This window comes from Ochotona curzoniae, unplaced genomic scaffold (assembly GCF_017591425.1).
Source record: "Ochotona curzoniae isolate NIBS_2020 unplaced genomic scaffold, NIBS_Ocur_1.0 contig_2861, whole genome shotgun sequence".
In the NCBI taxonomy this organism is placed as follows: Eukaryota; Metazoa; Chordata; class Mammalia; order Lagomorpha; family Ochotonidae; genus Ochotona; species Ochotona curzoniae.
Genome location: NW_024465620.1, coordinates 400,611 through 422,147, shown reverse-complemented (window position 1 = coordinate 422,147; position 21,537 = coordinate 400,611). Strand labels below are relative to the sequence as shown.

Below are 21,537 nucleotides of genomic sequence, written 5' to 3'. Positions count from 1 at the left end.
GCCACACAACATCGTTTCACAGGTGGCCCAGAACACATTTTGTCACGGCTAACGAGCCAGACACGAAAGGATAAATATTGTATGAGGTCTGTGATGAAATCTCAATCAATCAAATAAAATATCCAAATGAATGGCTCCAATACAATAGCTCAACTGGCTAATCCTCTTCCTCTAAATACTGAGATCCTATGGGGTTCCACCTGCTCCACTTCCCATCCAGTTCCCGGCTTATGGCATGGAAACGCAGTGGAAAATGTCCCAAGCCTTTGGGACCCTGCACCCATGTCAGAGACCTGGATGAAGCTCCTGACTCCTGGTTTCAGATCGGCTCAGCTCCAGCTGTTTCAGCAATTTTGGGAGTAAACCAGCAGATGAAAGATGTTTATCTGTTTCTCCTTTCTGCCTTTCCAAATATATATATATTGGAAGAAAATGAAGGTGTTATTGTCATCACACAGCGAATGCTCTAGAAACCACTGAATTGTGTCTTATCACATGGTTGTTATGAAAAACTTAGCTTGATTTAACGGAAAAAATATATATTTGCCTGTAGGTTATTTGAGCCTGGGGAATTCTGGGTCCCGCTTCCTCTGTTCTTTGCAGTGAGAGGGCAGACTACACAGGGATGGACCCAAGGTAGCGCTGAGACGAGCTAAGCCAAGGAGACCTTAGCCCATGGTCCTGCTGTTGATGCTGATGACCTGCCGACCAGCAGGTGGCACACAGTTCAGTTGGCGCATCTCCATGGGACTGAGCACCTGCCAGGTCCCAGGAGGATGGCAAGAACAGAAGCTCCACTCCCCTCGTCCATGCCTTGCCCTACGACCATCTTCATCTGTGTCTTTTGTTTTTATTTTTTTATTCACTATTTTTAAAAGATGTATTTATTTTTACTGGAAAGGCAGATATACAAAGAGGAGGAGAGACAGAGAGCATGATCTTCCGTCCGATGGTTCACTCCCCAAGTGAGCGCAATGGCTGGAGCTGAGCCAATCCAAACCCAGGAGCCAGGAGCTCTTCTGGGTTTCCAACACCTCCTCTGCAGGGTCCCAAGGCTTTGGGCCGTCCTCGACTGCTTTCCCAGGCCACAAGCAGGGAGCTGGATGGCAAGCTGGGCTGCCGTGATTAGAAACTGTACCCATATGGGATCCTGGGCGTGTTCAAGGCGAGGACCTTAACCACTTTGCTATCGCTCCGGGCTCTATCTATGTCCTTTGTAATAAGCTGTTCAACATCAAGCAGAAGCAGGAGGAGGTGAGGCCAGTGTCGTACACTGGGTCCATGCATCCATGTGTGAGACCCAGATGGAGTTGCAGAGTTCTGGGTTTAAGCCTGGCCCAGCCCAGGCACTGCAGCCATCCGCGGAGTGAACTAGTGAGATTAAACTCTCTCTGTAACTCTGCCTTGCTGGAGCCAGTACAGTGATGTAGCAGCTATGGCACCAGCAGCTGTGCCATCAGCTTTCCTTATGGGCGCTGGTTTGAATCCTGGCTGCTCCACTTGCTATCCAGCTTCTTGCTTATGGCCTGGGAAATTGACAGAAGATCACACCACGTGGGAGGGCAGGAAGAAGCTCCTGGCTTCAGATTGGCTAGCTCTGGCCGTTCTCTCTCTGGAAGTTCATTCCCTCTCCCGCCCCCTTCCCTCCTCACCTGGTCCCTTTGCAAATACACTTTTCTGTCTGCAACAGATTCCCGGCTTTTTATTTCTATACTGAACAGAGGAAAGAAACACCCCCCCACCCATGGGCATTTCTGGGAACAATATCCTCTGCCCACAGTGCCAGCATCCCTGCTGGGCCCCGGTTCATGTCCCAGCTGCTGCATTTCCAATGCTGCTCCCTGCCTATGTGCTGGGAGAGCAGTCAGTAGCAGATGGCTCAAGACCTTGAGCCCCTGCACCCACGTGGGAAACCCGCAGCAAGCTTGTGGTTTTGGATCCACACCTGCCTCTCAACTGAAAATGCATGAAGTTCTTTAAGCCATTTAGCTCTATACTTCCAAGGATTCTATTTTTAGTATGTAAATTACATCTCAACAAAGCTGTTACCTAAAAATAATAAAAAAAAAAGATTTCTTTTACTTGAAAGGAAGAATTAGAGAAAGAGAGGGAGAGATACACAGAGGTCTTCCGTCTGCTAAGTTAATTCCCAAAGGATCACAATTAGGGTTTAGGTGGGCCAGGTCTCCTAGTCAAGGACCAGAAACCCTAGCCAGTTTTCCTAAAAGGATGACGAGGGTCCAAGCACTTGGGCCGTGACCCGCTGCCTCCCAGGCAGCAGGAGGCTGGACTGGAACAGATTAGCCAAGAGTTGAACCAGAACTCCAATGGGAGATTCTGGTTTTGCAAGTGGCCACTTAACTTGCTGTGTCACAATGCCGGCTCCAGTCCTATTATTTGGCAGCTGTCAGTAATTTTGCTCATGAAAAGAGCCTTCATTATTAGCATTACACCGTGGAACCTGTTAGCTGGCTTTCTCCCTATCTCATACTATCCTCTGCAGAAAGTCACTTTCATTTCTGTCAACATTTCCACAATGTCCTCTAGAGGGCGGCATCATCCCCCGGAGAACCAGGAGAAAAATGATTTTCTATCCCAGCCTGGGCCATGGGCTCTCAGTTCCTGGGGACATCCAGGCTAATTTGCGCAAGTGGGGAACAGCAACTGGGTGTACATTTTGCAGCCTCCCCCACAAAGACGTGCTTCTCTTTGCATCGCTGTCATTTCCCCTGTGTTTCAGCAGAGGTTGTTGATGGTATTTGGAGGCCCTCACTTTTTTTTTTGAAGTTATATTTATCTAATTAAAAGAGTTACATACTGGCTCAGCGCCGTAGCCTAGTGGCTAAAGTCCTCACCTTGAAAGCACCGGGATCCCATATGGGTGCCGGATTGGTCGCTGTCCCTGCTAGGGTGGGGGGGGGAGCAGTGAACCATTGGACAGAAGATCTTTCTCTCTTCTGCTTTGTAAAACAAACAAAACAAAACTTCCTTTCCTCTCCTTTGTATATCTGACTTTCTAATAAAAATAAATAAATCTTTTTTTAAAGAAAAAATTAAATAAAGATTTATTTATATTTATTGGAAAGTCAGATATACAGAGAGGAGGAGAGACAGAGAGGAAGATCTTCTGTCCAATGATTCATTCCCCAAGTGGCCACAACGGCCAGATGCTATGCCGATCTGAAGCCAGGATCCAGGAACTTCTTCCGGGTCTCCCCCACGGGTGCAGGGTCCCAAAGCTTTGGGCCGTCCTCGACTGCTTTCCCAGGCCACAAGCAGGGAGCTGGATGGGAAGTGGAGCTGCCGGGACAGGAACAGGCATCCATATGGGATCCTGGCAAATGCAAGATGAGGATCAATTCAGCTGTGGAAACCAGAGGATGGGAGGATCTTTCTGTATCTCCTCTCTGTATATTGTTCCAATAAAAAAAGAATTTAATGCTAAAAAGAAGTGATAGAGAGAGAGAGATGCCAAACTGGGACGCCTATGTTCAGGTTTCAGCTCTGCCCAGTCCCAGCTTTCGGGAGCGTGCTGAAGTAGCTGGGGACCTCGCCTCGCACAGCGGAGACTCCAGTGCCGCCTCATGCTTCTAGCTTCAGCCTTCCCGTGACCAGCATGGCATGTACAGGCTTGGCGGGGGGGGGGGGGGGGCAACGTGCAATTGAGAATACAAGATATGAGACAGACACAAGATAAAGCCAGGCTTCTCTGAGGCTGGCTTGGATCTGGCTTTGAGGTGGCACAAATGTGGATGGTAGCCAGCCAACGCTTGAGACTCAGGAAGCAGCACGACCCGTGCCTAGAGGGCGGGACGTGACCATCACAAAGATGTCCTAAAACACGCAATTCCACACCCTTCAACTGTCGCCCACAGCTGGCCCTCGCCCGCAGGCCTTGACCTTGGCCTTGGACCTGACCCCCTTGCAGACTGTTGCCTCTGGAGTCTCATGGACCTGATCTCCAGCACCAGCAGTTTGTGAGCTCAAGATTCCATCTAGTCTGTCTTGCTCTCCCTCTCTTTTTTTAAATTAGAAAGTCAGATTTTACAGAGTGAAAAAGGGACAAAGATCTTTCATCCACATTCACTCCCCAGGTAGCTGCAATGGCTGGAGCTTTAGCCAATCCACAGCCAGAAGACAGGAGCTTCTTCCAGGTCTCCCACACAGGTGCAGGGTCGCAAAGCTTTGGGCGGTCCTCCACTGCTTTCCCAGACCACAGGCAGGGAGCTGGATGGGAAACAGAGCCGCCAGTATTAGAACCTGCACCCGTGTGAGATCCCAAGCATGCAAGGTGAGGACTTTAGCCACTAGACTACGGTGCTGGGCCCAGTCCTGCTCTTTTTTAGAGTAACATTTTTCTATTTTACAAACTACCTGTGACAGGCCTGGCGCAGACCCGGCTGATGCAGCTCCTGGAGGGAGTAAGCCAGCAGATAAAAAATATTTTTCTTGCTCTCTATTCTATCAAAAAAAAAAAAAAAAGATAATGCCTGGTGCAATAGTGTAGAGGCTAAACTCCTTGCTTTACTTGGGCTGGGATCCCATATGGGCGCTGGTTCTAATCCCTGTGGCCTCGCTTCCCATCCAGCTCCCTGCTTGTGGCCTGGGAAAGCAGTGGAGGACGGCCCAAAGCCTTGGGACCCTGCACCCGCGCGGGAGACCCGAAGAGGCTCCTGGGTTTGGATCGGCTCAGCTCCAGCCATTGTGGATACTTGGGGAGTGAACCTTTGGATGGAAGATCTTCCTCTCTGTCTCTCCTCTCTGTATATCTGCCTTTCCAATAAAAAAAAAAAAATCAATAAAAGCTTATAACAGGTACAAAGAGGATCCAGCACAATGACGCAACGGCCGAATCCTCACCTTGAAAACGCTGGGATCCCAGACCTTTCCAATAAAAATAATCTTGAAAAATAAAAACAACAGGAGGACATTGTGATTCCTACAAGGACAAGGAACACAGGAGAATTGATAGGATATCATTGGAATGCGGGACACTTGATAAGAGATCATTTGAATGGGGACTCTTGATGGAATATACAAAACAAAAAGATAGTTTCAAACAAGGGTGTGGAAACAAATGCTGGGCTCTGGAGAAAGGCTCTCGGGAACTCTGTAAGCCCCTCAATACCTCCTCCCTTATCCTACGAGGGCCTGCCGCCCACCAGCCCACTCTGCAGCTGTTCACCAACGCCATAGTTCCCACGCACCAAGGGGATCGCTTCAGGACAGCAGACACCAAAAACAATATTTTCCCGAAAAGTGACAACATCATATTACCATTTTGCCCCCAGGGTAGAGAAGTCCCTAGGAGGTGCCAGAGAATTCCCCTGGTTAGAAGAAACCCGGAAGAATGGCTATTAATGGGCTGCTCATTTCCCAGAATGAGGTACCTGCTGGTCAGACGTATTTTATTTGAAACTGTATTAAGAATTCTGTCTGTCTTCGCTGAAGGAGCGCGTAAGCCACATCTCCTAAGTAGCTGTGTTCTGGGTCAGGTGTGGACTGCTTTGTTGCCAGACCAGTCTTCCAAACTTAGCCCTCTGACCGCCCCAGTTTTCTGTCTCTGGTCCTGGGATCTGCCTGGTCTTTGTCTTCCCCGCGGGGTTTTCAAATAGGCTATTTTCCTCTGCCTGGAATCTTCATTCCCCACCTCTCCCTTGCCACTAGGATAGAAAAGCCACTTTCTGTCTCCTGGGGACAGGATTGGTTCCCAAGCGTTCTGGTCCCCATGCACCCGGTTCAGCAGCTGCAGAAAGAGCTCAGGAAAGCAGGTTAGAAGGAAAACCTCCCTGGCTGGAAAGGGCCCGCGCAGTCTCCCCCGGGGGGCGACAGGACACCTGCGCCCCTCGCGACTCCAGGGACCTTCCATTTGCATCAGCCCCATGGGAATATAACAACAGCTCCCTTCAGTGCACTGCTGACGCTGCAGTCAGTCAGAGCTTCGGGGTGCCACGCCCCAGATTCTTGCACTGCCCCCCAAGGCCGACCAAGCCCCGCCCCGTGGCCAAGGATGATGTCATCCGCCGAAGTATGTAGTGATGTCATCTCCGGGACGGCTCTGGCGTGCTCCAGCCCCACTTCGGAAACCTCCGACTCCCGGACCCGGGCTCCAGCTCTCGGTTGTTTCTCCCTCCCATTTCCCCCCACTTGAAACTTTCGGTTCTTCCCGCCTCTCATCCAGCTGGCCATTTTCAGTTTTCCCCCGCTTGCTCTCGGGCGAATCGCTCACAGTCGTCTCTTTCATCGCTTCTCCAAGCCCGCCGGTGGAGCCCATTTCTCCTAATTCCCTTTACCCGGCTCGGCTCCTTTCGGCTCTTTCCGCCTGCCACCACTCACCCCCCACCCCGCCGACGCCCGTCTTCGGCTCTTTCCTTTTTGTTTTTTTCTCTTTATTCGGCTCCCCCCCCGCCTCCAAGCTCCGATCCGTCCCGATTGTTCCCGAAGCCTTTTGGGGGCGCGTTTCTTTCTAGCTTGAGCATCAGTTTCGGCTCTTTCCAGTTCTCGGCTTCTCGTTTTTCCACTGCCCTGACTGTCTTCGGCTCCCATCTCCCGCTCAAGCACCTTTCGGCTGTTTCCGCCAGTCCTCGGCCTCTTGTCTGCCTTCGGCTCTTTCCGTGAGCCTTCGGGCGGCCTCGGTCCCTCTCCTCCACGTGACACGCCTCCGCCTCCCGCTTCCCCCACCCATCTCGCCCTTCCTCCGCCTCAGCCCCTGGGCTGGTCCGGGCCGAGCGGCCATTTTGTGTCAATTCCTCACTGCGGCGGGGGCCGGGCAGCCGGGGCACCTAGGGCAGCGGGCAGTCTGACAGTCAGCCTGTCTCCGCGGCCCGTTCCCTCTCTCCTTAAAATCCTTTTTTTTTTCTTTTTTTAAACCCCCCTCTCGCTCTCCTCTTCTCCCCTTTCCCCCCTCGCTTGCTCCAATTGCGCGCGGCCCGGGCTAATCACACCCAACCACCCACCAGTGTCCGTGTTCCCCGGGTTTCCCGCCCGCGGGTGTTGTGTGTGTGTGTGTGTGTGTGTGTGTGTGTGGTGTCGGGGCGGGGGGCGGCTCTCGCCCCGATGAGGGCCCCGCGTCCGTGAGCGAGGGATCGCAGGGGCAAAGGCTGTGGAGACAGCAGGCGGCGAGCGGCCCGCCGAAGCCTAAGGCCGCGCGGCCTACGCGGAGGTCGGCGCAGAGGTGATTCCGAAACCGAAAAAATATATATCCAACTCCCATTAGAAGCCCTCAGAGCTGAAGTGTGTCCCTCCCGCCACGCCCAAGCAGTCCTTTTTCGTGCATTAACGTCCCCTCCCCCCCAAAAGGAACTATGGAGGCCGCGCCCGAGACCCCCCCGCCGCCGCCATCTGAGTCTCCGCCGCCGCCATCGCCGCCGCCGCCATCAACGCCTTCGCCTCCTCCGTGTTCCCCCGACGCCCGCCCGGCCACCCCGCACCTCCTCCACCACCGCCTCCCGCTCCCTGACGACAGGTCAGGCCCCCGGCCGGGCCGGGACAGCGTCCCCGGGGGGGAGGAAGAGGAGGAGGAGGAGGAAGGGGGGCGGCCGCCATGTTGGGCAGGGCCGCGGAGGAGGAGGAGGAGGAGGAAGGCCGCGTCGGTGGGTGTCGCTCGCTCGCTCTTTCTCGCTTGCTTTCTCTTCCGGCCTCATGCGTTTACCCCCCCTCGCGGTGTTCGCCCGCTCTCCCTCGCTCTCGCTCTGTCTTTTTTGGGCGCCATGCTGAGGGGAAGGTGAGGAGGCGCCCCTGGACCCCCCTGCGCCCGCCTGCCCGCCCTGGGAAGGGGGCGCCGGGGGAGGGGGCTGCGGAGACCCACAGGGGTCCTGGCCGCCCCTGCACCCGGAGCTGGCAGCCACGGGCCCGCCTGACCGTCGCCTGGCTTCGGGGGTGGGGGAGGGGCTCCTGGACCTTTTTGGGGGGACCCAGAGCCACAGCTCCGCTCTTAGGGGCTTGGATTTGGGGGGGAAATCTCCCAGCCCCCCGGCAGTATCCTTTCTCCTGGGATTAGGTGCCCTGACCCTTTTAGCAGGCACATAGTTGGGGGGTCTTCGTTTCCCCCCCATTTCATCCTCCTCCTGGCGGGAGGGGGGCGATCCTTTGGGTGTGGGCACTTTGGAATTATTTTTGGCGGGGGTGTTTTGTAGCTATTCCCTAGAGGGCAAGCTGGGAGGGTGTACATCTTGAGCCTTTTTGAGGAAAGGGAGCCCCTATTTGTTTTTTGGGTGGAATAAGCCCCTCTTCCGTGTTTTTCCTTAAAGGGAGGGGCTCCTCTTGTTTTTTCTAGGTAGGAGACTTGTCGGCGGGTCCTCGGCTTTTTGGGGGGTTAAGATTGTCTTGGAGGGGAGAGGTTAACCTCCCCGTTTGTCTCTTCGGGCTGGCCCCTCTTTTGTGGTGAAACGGGGGTGCTCCCAGGGAGCGCCCCGGAGTGCCCCCCCCCACCCCCCGCCCCGGGCCCTTTTAGTAAGTGCGAAGTGGGCTCCCCTCCCGATCCCTGCTCCTGCGGATGGTGGTGAAGCCCACCCCGCGAGGACACTGGGCGAGGTGGGGGGTCCCCGGGTTCCCTTGCTAGAACCCAAGGAGGTGGGGTGCAGACCTTGCCCACGTTTTCCTGGTGGGGCCTAGGAAGAGGGGAGGAGGGGTGGGTAAAGAAGGAAGGTGGGTCTCAGGCAGCAGGGAAGTGAGTGTGAGAGGTGCTGGGGTGGCTAGGGGAGAGAAGGCACAGAGCAGATGGCTGCTGGGTCGCGGCCCGGGGAGCAGCGCAGGACTCTTCCCTGGCCTGGGGTCCCTGCCAGGCACCACAACCCCAGCTCCCCTCCTCCTCCCCCCCTTCGTTTCTCCTCCACAGACCACACTTTGCCTTTTAAAAGAAATGCCACCCACATTCAGAGACACAAGTGCAGCAGTTTGGTGAGCTTTGACAAAAAAAATATTTTTTTCTGTTTTGTTCTAATTAAATGTATCGTCCTGGGAATCGCAGCCCATCGCAGCCTGACTCCAGTCCAAGGAAATAAACAGATTAGCAAAGGTTTGCTGGCCAAGCCCTGGTTGGGTGTCCGGGCCCCCTCCCGGGGCAGGTGCATTACTCAAAGGTGCTTACACGCTTTATTCGACCTCTAAGGAGTTGTCTTATGTCAGAAGTGTGTCTTACAATGGGTTGGGATGGTAAGTAGACTCTTTTATTGAGTAATTCAGTTATGTCCCTCTTAATGTCCCTTTCCTGCCTGCCTTCCTCCTTGGCCTGTAGACCACAGTGATGCTTGAGAGACGGACTTTATCTGTTCAAATCAGGATTCTAACCCGGTTGAACCCTTTTTAGACTTGCACATCCTTTTCAATGTTTAATTTTTAAAATTTAACGTACACAGTTTTATCCAAAAAAAAAAAAAGTGTGATACTGTAACATGACCAAAACAATGTAAAGGCCATCAGGTGTGTGTTCCCACCCTCGGCACCCCTCCTCGGTTTCAGTCTGTCAGCCCTCATGTTAGAACAGAAGTGGGTACTTCCAGTCTGTCTGTAGGAGACGGGCTTACTTGAATTTGCTTGTGTGATAGTTGGATTCAAGTTAATGTCTTCTCCCTTCCCTGTTCCCCCAATTAGTTCAAGTAGATCCCATTTCCTCATTTGACTTCAATGTGTCTTACGGTGTCAGACGTTTTAGATTTGAGCAAGTCATTTGTAAAGTTACCGTTTAAGCACAAAGTCTGTGAGAACCGTGCCAAGCCCCAGCCCGGCCTGCCTCCGCCGCTCCTTTGTTGCAAAGCACATGCCAAAAGGTGTGAAAAAGTTGACGCAAAGAAAAAAAACGTGTTGCACTCCCAGCCCTGTCCGCGGGACCACCGCCCGCGCCACCCCCCACTGCCCCGTCCCACGTGTCCAAGGAAAGCAAGCAGCCACAGACATGACTTGCAGAACCAAGCACTGTACTGCCCATGTGTTTAAGCATAAGTTTTTCCGTTAAAAGCCAAAAAAAAAAAACAACACGCTGAAGCTCCCCCTCCCTCCTGCTCCTCTCGTCCCCTGACACTGTTAGACTAACACACGGTCCTTAATGCAAAAGGCCCTGGGAGCTTCCAGTTAACCCACGTTCCGGGGAGGTAATGTGAAACCTGCACTGAGCAGGCCACTTGTGTGGGTTTTTGTTTTTTCTGCTTTTTCCTATGTTCACAACTTAACCGGCCTGAGGTGGTCTTAGGTATGTCACCTCAGTTGTGGGAGAAAGATGGCTGAAAGCCACAAAGGCCTGCCCCCCAAAAGTGTCTGAAGCACCAGGTCCACACACTGGGTCCGCTGAAAACTAGCTCCCAAGTTTCCCAAGCTTTGTAAGTCATCTTCCCCAGGGAGCTGAGAGCAGAAGTTGAATGTTAGCTGAACAGCTTATTTGAGAATTTAAAGAGCAAATGTTAAGGAAATGGGGTTTCTGTTGAAAGTCATAATTTTAGTAATTATTCACTGAATTAAAAATGTTTCCCCAAACATTTAAAAGAAAATTCTCAGGCCCATCAACCCAAGGGGTTTTTTTGTTTTGTTTTGTTTTGTTTTTGGTGCTGGAAGGATTCTCATCCATGAAGTCCAAACCCTAGTAATTAAATCAACTACACTCTGATAATCATTGCTTTTGGAATGTCACAGTACAGCACTTCTCCCCTCTCCAAACTGATGTGCTTGTATTAAAAATCAAATTAATGGATGCTGCAGAAAAAAAAGGGTGTCACCCAGAGTATCTAACAGCAGATCTTGTACATTTGTAACTTCTAAATTTTTGTTTTCTCTGGATGAGAGGTTTGATTTGAAAGCAAAGTGAGAAATCTCGCAACAGAAATGTGACAATGGGCCAGCGGCCGTAAAATCCCTTTCTTTTCTGCCCTCTTTGAATTGACTCTGGGACAAAGTGATTCCGGGGAGGGGCTTTTGAATACCCAGGTCTGTCCTGTCTCCCAAGCAGTTAGTGGTTTATGATTTGCTCTAAAGGTTTTTACATTTTCGCTTCTTGACGAGCCAGAATGGTCTTTGCGTAAAGCTACCTGTTTCCGGAAGCCACTGCTGAGGGCTTTCCCCAGGCAGGCGGGTTGTCAGGGAAAGCCGTGCAGTACCTGTGGGGGCTTTGCTGGCCGCCTGGCAAGTTAGGGATGGATGCGAGGGGCCTGCAGTGGTGTGAGATGAATGGTCTGAGGTGGAGCCTTCTAGAAGGCCTCCGTCTCTGTTCCCTGCTGGCAGATCTGTAACCCTCTCCTATGGGAGAGAAGCAGCCACCACAGGGTCCCTTTTGTTCACACTGGTTGTCTTACAGCTTTTTTTTTTTTTTTTTTTGTGGTTCTGGAATCCCTAGAAACATATTGGTGGAGGCCAGATCCGATTACAGTAAATACCTCTGTGGTGACAATCGCTAATGAAACTATTTTCAGGTCTCTGTGGGGTAGCTTTAAGTGAGACCATATTCCCGACAACCTAATTTGGGTCCCTGTGGATGGAGCGAGTGGTCCTGATCCGCCAGGGGAGGCTGAGTGATGCAGGAGCTCAGAGCAAACAGTGAGCTGATAGGAGAAAAAAATGGATGATTGCTGCGAGACAATACCAGTTGATATTTGCTTGTGTGGCTTTTTGGTTTTTGTCTTTTAGTTTTTATTTGAGAAACAGAGCACAACTTGCTTTGAGCCAGGCCGAGGCCAGGAGCTGCAAACTCCGTGTCTCTCACAGGGTTGACAGGGTCCCCAGTACTCGAGCCGTGGCCTGTCGGGTCTGCATCAGCAGGATCCGCTCAGAAATTGCTCATGGGCATCCCAGGTGTCTTAGCGGCTCCACCAGATACCTCCTCCTAGATGACAGTGAATGGCGTCACCCGTGGGGACGTGGGGGCAGAATGCCTGTCTGGGGAGGGAAACACTGAGATTCCTAAGTAAAATCAGAGAAAGGCCAGGAAGGCTGCTGGCGAGTGCAGGTGGCTGGCAGGGCGTGCTTGGATGAGCCAGGGTGGACAAGAGCTGAGAGCCGGGTGGGGGCTGCATTCCGCGGCGGGGTCTTGTGGGTCTCCCTACCCAGTCTTGGCCGTGTTATTGTGCTTTTGCTGGTTAAGGTGAATGCGGTTTGGAGGACATTGTACCGGGCGTCTCTGCGTTGGTTTAGTAATGGGTAGGAGGGAGGTGGGCACTTTCCTGGCACAGCAGCCACTCAGGTGGCAACATGTGTCTACATCCAGTTATTGGATTTTTTCCCCCAAGCAGTACACGGGGCATTTATTTGCTCCTTTCTCCTTCTAGACAAATTGTTCCTAATAAGGAATCTTTCGTTGAGTATGCCTTGCCGTGCTGTTTGTGTGTGACTTGGTGACTCAGCACCCTGTTTGTCAGGCAGTAACATCTTTGTGCACACTGGAGGTGGCAACAGGATGTGACGGGAGAATGGGCTCTGCAGCCAGATAAGCCGGGGCCCCTCCCCCAGTGCAGCGGGCAGCAGGGGCTGCATGCGGATCATGCCTGTTCCTCAAGGTCCGTGGGTCACGAGCTCCTCTGGGACACCCACACAATGCTGGCATTCAGGGAATCTCTTCGGTTTCTCTGCTAGGGAGAAATCCTAACTAGAACTTAGGCAGAGCGTTCTGTCCACAGAAGAAGGAAGGGCGCCTATGTGAAAGCGGCCCGGCCCCCCTCACTTCTCAGGCCCTGGGCAGCCTGCGGAGCTGCCAGCGGCTGGTGGGGGGGACACTCAGCGGAAGCCATCTTGGGGCACCATCTTGGGCCTGCTCCGCATCCTTAGTAGAGATGCTAAGCAGTGCTTCCATCTGCAGCGGCATGGCCTGGCACTTGCTGTGCTCAGGCTTTGTTGCCGGAGGCTGAGTCATTGCCACAGCCTTGGAAGGCCTCCTGAGTCCTGCCTGAGGCCAGTCCGAGGCACGAGGGCTGCCCCAGCCCGGAGTGACTGCACCCTTGGTCGCTGGCAAAGGCAGGTGAGGCTCTGCTCCTTTGGCAGCCAGGCTTGGCTCGTGCTTTGCTGGAGCAGGGGATGTCTGTGTCCTGAGAACCTCACTGGCTGGCCTAGGGTGGTGCCCGCCTCTGCTAGGCCGCCTCTTGCCTTCTGCAGTCTCTGGCCTGGAGGAAGGCATCTGCTGCCACCAGTGCCGCAGCTGTGGCATCATCCGCTTATTAATGGGCACCTGCAAAGCCGCCGCCTTAGAAAGATGAATTGTGAGATTTGACTCTGCGGCCGGCTCACTGGCAGGCCTGTCGGGACCCTGTCACTGTGGTTGGCCAGGCTTGTGGTTCCTTTGTCCCAGCCATCCCTGTCGGCAGGCCCAGAACAGGACACATGAACTAGAGCCATACAGAGTAACCTAGAGTGCAGCTGAGGCCCCACTCTCCCAGGAGCCTCTCTTGGGAGAGGCAGGGTAGGAGCCAAGGGCAGCTGCAGACAGGGGGCTGGGCAGAGTGGATGGGCCAGTTACCCATCTAGTCACCCAGGTTCTTGGTCAGCTTTCTTTGTCTTTCCTAAAGGTGACAGTGCCACTTGTGTAGGATCAGCGAGGCACTGGTTCTGGGTTGCAGAGCTGGTGTGCACCAGAGGCAGCCAATTTGAGACCCCAGCACGGTGTCCACATACTGCCCCGCATCTGGAGTGATGGTATCTGAAGGCCATTTACTGATGCAATGGAAGTTGGTAGAAAAAGCAGTTACCTTAAATGCTTCTCTGTGAAATTTGTGTTTGACAGCAATGTAGGTGGAGCAGGGAAGTCAAGGTCAGAACGGGGGAAAGCTACCGGAGGTAGGATAGGAGCCCACCAGGCTTGATGTCGTTGATAGCCAGCCAGCACACAGCCTCCTGGTTTGTCTTGGAGACTGCTGTGGGCAGGGCAGCTGAGCCAGGGACGAGCAAGGCCTGTGAAGCTCAGATTGCGGGCACTGCAGTGGCATGGCATATAGGCGCGTGGCGTGCTTCCCCCACTACCCTGTGGCCACTCGTTATGGTGGCAAGGAGTTCGTGCACAGGGATATTCCAGCTAGAGCTGGTCGTGGGGAGGGTTGGCATGTGTGCCGGCCAGCATGGCTCCCTCGTCCTTGCACCCCCCGTTTCTTCCAGGGGATGTGGAGGGGCAGGTGGAGCCTTCTGAGCGTTAGGTGGAAAGGACTGTCATTCAGGAGGGGTATGCAAGAAGTGGCTCTCCTCACGCCCTTCTGCTGTGTCCCCCGAGGGCGCTGTGGACCCAGTGTCGCTTGGCTGATGTCTGCTGCAGGTAGCTCGATTCCTGCCCTCCTGATTTCCCTGACAGACACTAGGGCTTGGGTTTCTTCAGGGTTCCGGGCAAGCCCTGCCCCTGTACAGGGCAGGAGAGTGCCGACGGGGGACTACAGTGACGTCAGCAGCTCTGGTGGGTCTAGAGCCATCCCCCTCTGACCAGCCCGGACGCCATGGATGAACAGAATGAGGTTGCGACGGGGAGACCCGAAAGGGGTCCAGGTTTTTGCAAGTTCCTGGGTGTTGATGAAATTGACCTAGGAAGAGTGTGGCTATTGAGACTGCTAGGCCAGATTTGGGGAACCTGCCCTGAACTGGTCCCCGCAGGACACTGGGGTAACCAGTTGTTGCATGCAGATACTCGCCACTCTGCCTAGGACGTCGTTAGTGGTGTGTGGAAAGGAAATCTCAAGGGTCCTAGGCCGTAGGGTTCTTTTCTTCTTTTGTAAGGTTTATTTGATTTTTATTGGAAAGTGAGATATACAGAGAGGAGGACAGAGAGAAAGATCTTCTGTCCATGGATTCACTCCCCCAGTGGCTGCAACAGCCCGACCTGAGCTGAGCTGATCTGAAGCCAAGAGCCAGGAGCCTCTTCCAGGTCTCCCAAAGGAGTACAGGGTCCCAAGGCTTTGGGCCATCATTGACTGCTTTCCCAGGTCACAAACAGGGAGCTGGAAAGGAAGCGGGACTGTCAGGATTAGAACTAGTGACCATATGGGATTCCAGGCATGCAAGACAAGGACTTTAACTGCTAGGCTAGCACATCAGGCCCCATAGAGGAAAAATATTAACACTTTGGTTCAATTTATGTTGAATCAGATTAGTTCCTCTGAACGGTAAAATTAAAACATCTTACAGAGTGAGTGACTAGACCTTGTCCAGTGTCAGAATCAGGCCTGGGATGGGAGCAGGTGTGAAGGGGCTGCCACGGAGCTGAGGAGCAGACGCCAGGGCCTGCACTGCTGGGAGTGCCTCTGTGGGAGAGAGGAGGTCCCATCCGGCTCCTCCAGCAGTAGGCTCGGATCGGTGGTTCACTTCTAATCTAGCTCCCTGCTAATGAACCTGGGACAGCAGCCGACCATGGCCCAAGGATTTGGGACGTGCACGTGTGGGAGACCTAGAAGGATCTCCTGACTTTGGACCGGCCCAGCTCCAGCTGTTACAGCCATCTGGGGAGTGAACCAGTGGGTGGAAGATCTTTCTATCTCTTCCTTTTTCTATGGCTTTTTATTCAGTAAATAAATAAATAATTATAAAAAGATTGAGCAGGAGAAATCTACCATCTACTGGCTCACCCCCAACATTTCTCTAATAGTCAGGACTGGGTTGGGCCGAAGCTAGGAGCTTCATCTGTGTTTCCTTCAGGGGCAGCCAGGGCCCACAAAGGGCTTGGGCCATCTTCCGCTGCATCTCCAGGTATGTTAGCATGGAGGTGGATTAGAAGCGAAGAGGCTGCAACTCTAATTGGCTGTGCTGCAGGATGTTGTGGTTTAAATTGCTGTGTCATAGCTGGGTCCTGATCATTGTGTTTGGAAGCTACCATTCCCTTTGTTGAGTCTTAGTGGCCTGTGTTGGCTTTCATCTTTGCATTTATGTTTTATAGCCATGTGGAGGAAGACTGGGCTAGGTTGGTGCACATTGCCTGTGGAATGCCACATTCCTGTCTTAAAATTCCAGTGCTGGGTCTGTGTCACGGTGGAGGAAGTGGCCGAGTGAGGCTCCATCCATTGGTTCACTCACCATGTGGCTACAGTAGCCTGAGCTAAGCCACGCTGAAGCCAGGAGCTTTCTCCAGGTCTCCTCTGTGGTTGCAGAGTGCCAAGTACTTGGGCCATTTTCTGCTGCCTTCCCCGGTGCACCAACAGGAAGCTGGATGGGAAGTGGATCAGCCAGGACTTAAACCGTTGCCCGTATGGGACGTTGACACTGCAGGCTGTGTCCTAACTCGCTATGCCCACAGTGCTGGTCCCAGTTTTATTAAAAAAAAAAAAACTTAATTTACTTTAGAAGACTTGTTTTATTTATTACAAGTTAAGAGACTCAGAGAGAGAGAGCGAGGTTTCATTTCTGCTGGTTCACCCCCACGTGGCCACAGTGACCAGGCTGGAGCCAGGAGCTGCTTCCTGGTCTCCCGTGAGCATGGCAGGCCAGATACTTGGGCCATCTTCCGCTGCTTTCCCCAGGCCAGTAAGAGGGAGCTGGATCCTAAGTGGAGCAGCTGGGACATGAACTGGCATCCCGTGGGGTTGCCACTCCACGGTGCCAGTCCCACAGGGGGGTCGTTGGGGTTGCCGCTCCACGGTGCCAGTCCCACAGGGGGGTCGTTGGGGTTGCCGCCCCATGGTGCCAGTCCCACAGGGGGGTCGTTGGGGTTGCCACCCCACGGTGCCAGTCCCACAGGGGGCCGTGGGCACCCCACTCTCCGCTTTCTGGAATACTGTTGCATTTAACCTGTTCTTGGATGCTCACTTGTTTTCCTCTCCATGATAGTAAATTTCAGGGTAGGAGTTTTTTTGTCAGTTAACCTGTTGAGCAAATACATTTTTTTCCCAGTGTTTTCTAATTGTGTTGAGGGTAGAGGCCAAGGATCAGGCCTCTGGTGCCAGTTCTGCCTCTTGTGTGATCCCGTGGCCACATTTCCTCTGATCTCCAAACCTCACTTGGCTTGTCTGTGAGAGACTTACTGCCCGTTAGGGGCCAGGGCATGCAGAGGGTGTGTCACGACTCTCCAGTGGCGCCCCCACAGGAGCCCTGGGACTGAGGTGGTTGAGGAGGAGCTGGCAGAGGGTGAGGCCAGAGAGGGCTGTGGAGGCGCAGGTTGGGGTGCTGGGTGTCCACGGCCTCAGGCAGTCAGCCCTGTGGGGCCTCCCAGCATCCCCCCATGCCAGGGTTGGCCACCAGAGCTGCCTGATGGAGAGCAGGCCGTGTGCCCCGCCACCCAGCCTTGCGGTGACTATGGCTCCAGTCACCTCGCCCTCTGGCTCAGAGTAAACTCCAGATCTCATCTTACCTGTTAAGTTTTTCAGTGTGGGTCTCTGACTCAAGGATTTAAAATCCTCATATGTTATACCACAGAGCTGCAGTTACTCCTAACAGAATTAACATCTTTCTCCTCAGGGTTGTCTGTGGCTTGTCCCATGAGTTTGGGCCAGATGATGAGCCATCCGGCTGTCTAGCTCACCCCGAAGCATGGGCTGTTGGTGCTGGTGGCTGGGCTAGACTGGTTGGTTTATGCCTACATGTGCTCGGGCAGTGGCCATGATGCAAGCACGTTGCCATGGAGACAATGTGATGTCACAGAGTAAGCTGTGACAGAGAGAATGCTGAGTCGTAGCCCTTTGCTCTTGATTTGTAGTTGATGGACCTAGGTAGTAAGGACACTGAAAAGCATGTGCAGGCCCCAGAGGCTTATTTCCAGGATTTCCTGGCTCTGAAAACCCTTCAGTGGGGCTCCCCGAACGGCTGCCTCACCGCATCCTAAACCGAGCCGTGGTCGCGGCCTCTCAGTCTGGGGCCTGAGCTGGTTTCTAAGGACGGCTCCGGGCCTTCACTCTGAGTACACGGCAGTCCTGCAGGGTCAGCCCCGAGGAACCTAGGCCGCTCGTTAAACAGTTGAAGAGGCGGGGCCTCCTTGTAATTTTTGTCATTTTGTCCCCAGTTAATGGCCCATTCAGAGCCTACCCAGGCAATTTGTTGCGAGCCTGGGCAGTTAATGGTCGTAACCCTGACCTTCACATTAAGCTAGCCGCCTCATGGTCTTCAGGTAACAGCCGCTGCTCCCACCAACTCTGCTCCAGGTCTCCTGTGGGTTCTGCCACTTTCCCCCGCCAATTGCCTCTGTGAGCCAGGGGCGGCTGCCAGCCAGGGACCCTTGAAAGCTGTCAGGTTGCCTAGTGTCTCGCTGGGGCCTTTGTCACTTCCCCGGCCCTGGTTCTCCCTTGACCTTCCTTCAGGCCAGGCGTATGCCTGCTTCTGGTTAGAGCTGAGGATGGGCGATTCTGTGTGGGTTTTATCAACAGGATCAGTTACGAGAAAATGGTGTCACTGGCAGGCCAAATGACAGGCTTGTATGTTATAGTGTCCCCAAGGTTCCAGGGGGATGTCCCTCCCCCACAGAGCACACCTGACACTCCAGCTAGTTGAGAGTTGCCGTGTATATGTGGGCCTGGCCGCTGGTTCAGAAAACCAGCATCCACTGGTTTTTCTGCCGCTTACTGGGAGCTTCCCCCATCCTCTTTGCCCACACCCCATGTGAGGGATTTTATTCACGGTAGCTCACGTAACGCTTACACTGCCTCAGATAGGTGTTGCTGTCCTGTTCTAGGCTCATGTTCCAGACCAAGAGCATGCTCCTGGGGGGGAAGGCAGAGCTGGTGCAGTGGCTCAATGCCCCGAACATGCCCTGAGCCCCGTGGGGTTGACCCAAGAGGTGTTCCTTAGAATGGGCATCCAGCTCTGAACAGGGAGACCTCAGTGCTTGGCAGCTGGTCCCCTGGGAGGCAGGAGCCTGGGCTAACTCTCGGCCATGTCCCCCTGGGGCCAGTACCAAGTGCCCTCCCAGTGTGGCCAGTTCGCATCTCACGCCTCTGGGATGAAGCAGCCCTGCGCAGGCTGGTGCCGTGGAGTTGTGTGGGGAATGCGCGTGTCTCAGGAGGGTTTGGCAGTGCGGCTTGGTCCTCTTCCTGGGGGATTATGTCACACTCTATTAGGCATGTTTCCTGGGGATTTAATCCTACTGTGACGGGGATTCTGCTGGCAGCGTGAAGTGGCACTGCTTACACTCGGCTGCCATGCTGGGCAGCCGTGCGGGTTCTGCTCTGGCCCCCAGGTGGCTTGACATTTTTTCTTTCTATGAGTGTCTGAACAGAAGAGTTAAATTTTGTTTTCAGGCAGGCCATTTGGGTGGGCGTGGAATGCATCTCCTGCCGTGACGGGGTGTTGCTCCCCAGGTGAGCATGGGTAGAGAGGCTTGGGGACATGATGTGCCTGGGTGTCACAGCCCCAGTGACCCTTCTTAAATCAGCAGTGCCTTTGGAAAAAAAAAAATCCTTTGTGTATTTTAGTCTTTCAGGATGTAGGGACACAAAGTTGCAAGTGTTCCCCTCCCTGTTCCTGGGCTGCTGGGGTGGAAGGTGCCAAGCCCCCTGCCAGTCTGTGGGCAGATACCAGTGCCCTCCTTCCCTGCCTTGCTTTTCTGCCAAGGGCTGGGTGGGTATTGGTGACATCACTCATGGGCTGTTCAGAATCACCCGCTGGTGAAGCGGCAGTAGAGGAGTTGAACTTCAAGTCCTGTCCCTGGTTGCCTGGCCAGGACCACATTCAGTGATTGCGCAGGCTGTTCCCTGCCCTCATCTAGAACCCTCCGGGATGCTGGGGTGCAGTTCTCCTCGATGCTTGGCCTTGATCCCCAGGTGTTAGCTGTAAGAGAGGTCTGAACCAGCTGAGGCCTGCGCATAGGGGTGGACCCTTGACAGGAGTTTAGCCTGCCCTGTCCTGTGTGGGGCCTGTGTGGTTCTGTGCGCCATGGCAGCTGTCTGCGGACCAAGCTTCTGCTTGTTAGTGTCTGTCTTGTTGGGTGGGAGGGTTAAGGCCAGGTGCCGGCAGAGTTGTGGTGTGTGTGGCGAGCAGGTCACTCTGCTGTGTGAGGGCCTGCATGCCTCCAATCTATCCCTGGGTCCTGCCCCATGTGGTGCCAAGGCGAGCCTGGCCTGCCTACAGGATTCCCATCAGGGACTGGTGTCTGCATGGCAGCAAGTTTGCCACATCACTAATAGCCTTGCCCACCAGACTAAACCAGTTTTCCCAGTCAGGTGGCCTTCTCACTGTGTGTGAAGCCACACCCTGGCAGAGGTGCCTCCCTTGGCAGGAATGCCGCCCCCATCCTCATCCAGGGTTTGCTCTGTGTCTTTTTGGGCCAACCTGGTGCCACGATTGCATCATTAGATTTTCTTTCTCTTTCCTTTGGAGGCAGGAGGTATTATTTTAGTACTGCTTGCCGTAATTGGGAGAGCTAAATTTGACCTCTGCTCTGTGGTGTCCCCCGGCCTCGGCTGCCTGTGTTGTCAGTGGACCATCCTGGGAAGGAGAGGTCACGGGGAATCTCCTGGGGGCTGCTCCTTGAGGTCTGGGAGAAGGGCCGCCGTGGAGTGCCTGGAGGCCGCCAGCACACACGCTCTGCCCGGCGGAGCCCGTGTGGCCATTTCTCCCTTCGTGGCTGCTGCGAGCCATGCCTGCTGCCCACCTCCCTGTGGTCTCGGTTTCTGTGTGTGGCTTCATGTAGGTGGACTCGGAACGTTCCACCTCCACCTTGCTATGGTCGTTTGTGAGGAACTTTTTCAAATTGAAAAAGATTTTTTTCTCCCTCACCAACTCCTGCACTTGTGAAAACTGTGTCTGTGGATTTGGCTGACACACTGGATTCTTCTCCAACTGCTCCATCCTTAACCCTGTCCCTTCCCCACCCCCCACCTTTCCCCACAGGTATCTAGGTCCAGAAAGAGTCCTGGTGTAGTTGTATGTTGGGAGAACACTTCCCATTTGTGAAGTTTCCATGAGTTGGGCATGAGCTGCAGGGCTGGCAGGGGTACCTGCGGGGAGGGAAGGCAGGCTCGGTGTCACAGGAGGACCCAGCAGAGGGCTTAGGGGCCACAGCCAGGTCTGTCTGTGGGAACGTCCCGAACACCCTTGACTCCTGAACCATGGCCCCATCCTCTGTTAACAGCTACCATGGTCAGCTGCAGTGTGCAGGGCCCCTGTGGGGCTCTGTCTTCTGAAGAGGGGCTTTGTGCAGATAAACCCCTGTGGAAGGGGTGGGGGACGGGGACTACAGGTGCTCCCAGCTCTGGGTGCTGGGGCTCTGCACACGTGGGTCACTGGTGGGGCCTTTCTGCGCGCCTCTCCACACACTCCTTCTCAGCCAGGTGGGGCAGGAGGAAGGGTGTCCGTCCCCCGCCCCCCGTGCTCCCAGGGGTTATAGCTGCTGCCCATTACAGACAGGCCTTTGGTCCCCCTGGCCCCGCTCAGCCCAGGGCCCATGGGGTCTCCTCCCAGACCCGTGTTCATGCTGCTTTGGGCTTGCTTTGTAGGGAAGATGGTGAGTTGGAAGAAGGAGAACTGGAAGATGACGGGGCCGAGGAGACGCAGGACACCTCTGGGGGACCGGAGAGGAGCCGGAAGGAAAAGGGGGAGAAGCACCACAGTGACTCCGATGAGGAGAAGTCTCACCGGAGGCTGAAGCGGAAACGCAAGAAAGAGCGGGAGAAGGAGAAGAGGCGGTCGAAGAAGAGGAGGAAATCCAAGCACAAAGTAGGTTGGGGATGT

At 54.1% G+C, this 21,537-nt stretch overlaps 1 protein-coding gene across 4 annotated transcripts in view; it reads left to right on the top strand.

The window, feature by feature from the left end:
• The first annotated feature begins 6,829 nt into the window (after nucleotides 1-6,829).
• ZC3H4 (zinc finger CCCH-type containing 4) overlaps nucleotides 6,830-21,537 on the top strand; it is a 35,295-nt gene continuing 20,587 nt past the window's right edge. For 2 of the 4 annotated variants that reach the window (XM_040977866.1, XM_040977864.1), the window contains exons 1-3: nucleotides 6,830-7,174; nucleotides 7,300-7,465; nucleotides 21,303-21,522. In XM_040977866.1, coding sequence (XP_040833800.1) covers nucleotides 7,305-7,465; nucleotides 21,303-21,522 — 381 coding nt within the window. In that variant the 5' untranslated portion in view covers nucleotides 6,830-7,174; nucleotides 7,300-7,304. Of the gene's footprint in view, nucleotides 7,175-7,299; nucleotides 7,466-7,571; nucleotides 7,724-12,287; nucleotides 14,079-21,302; nucleotides 21,523-21,537 lie in introns of those variants that run through there. The other 2 variants (XM_040977865.1, XM_040977863.1) reach the window with 2 other exon arrangements.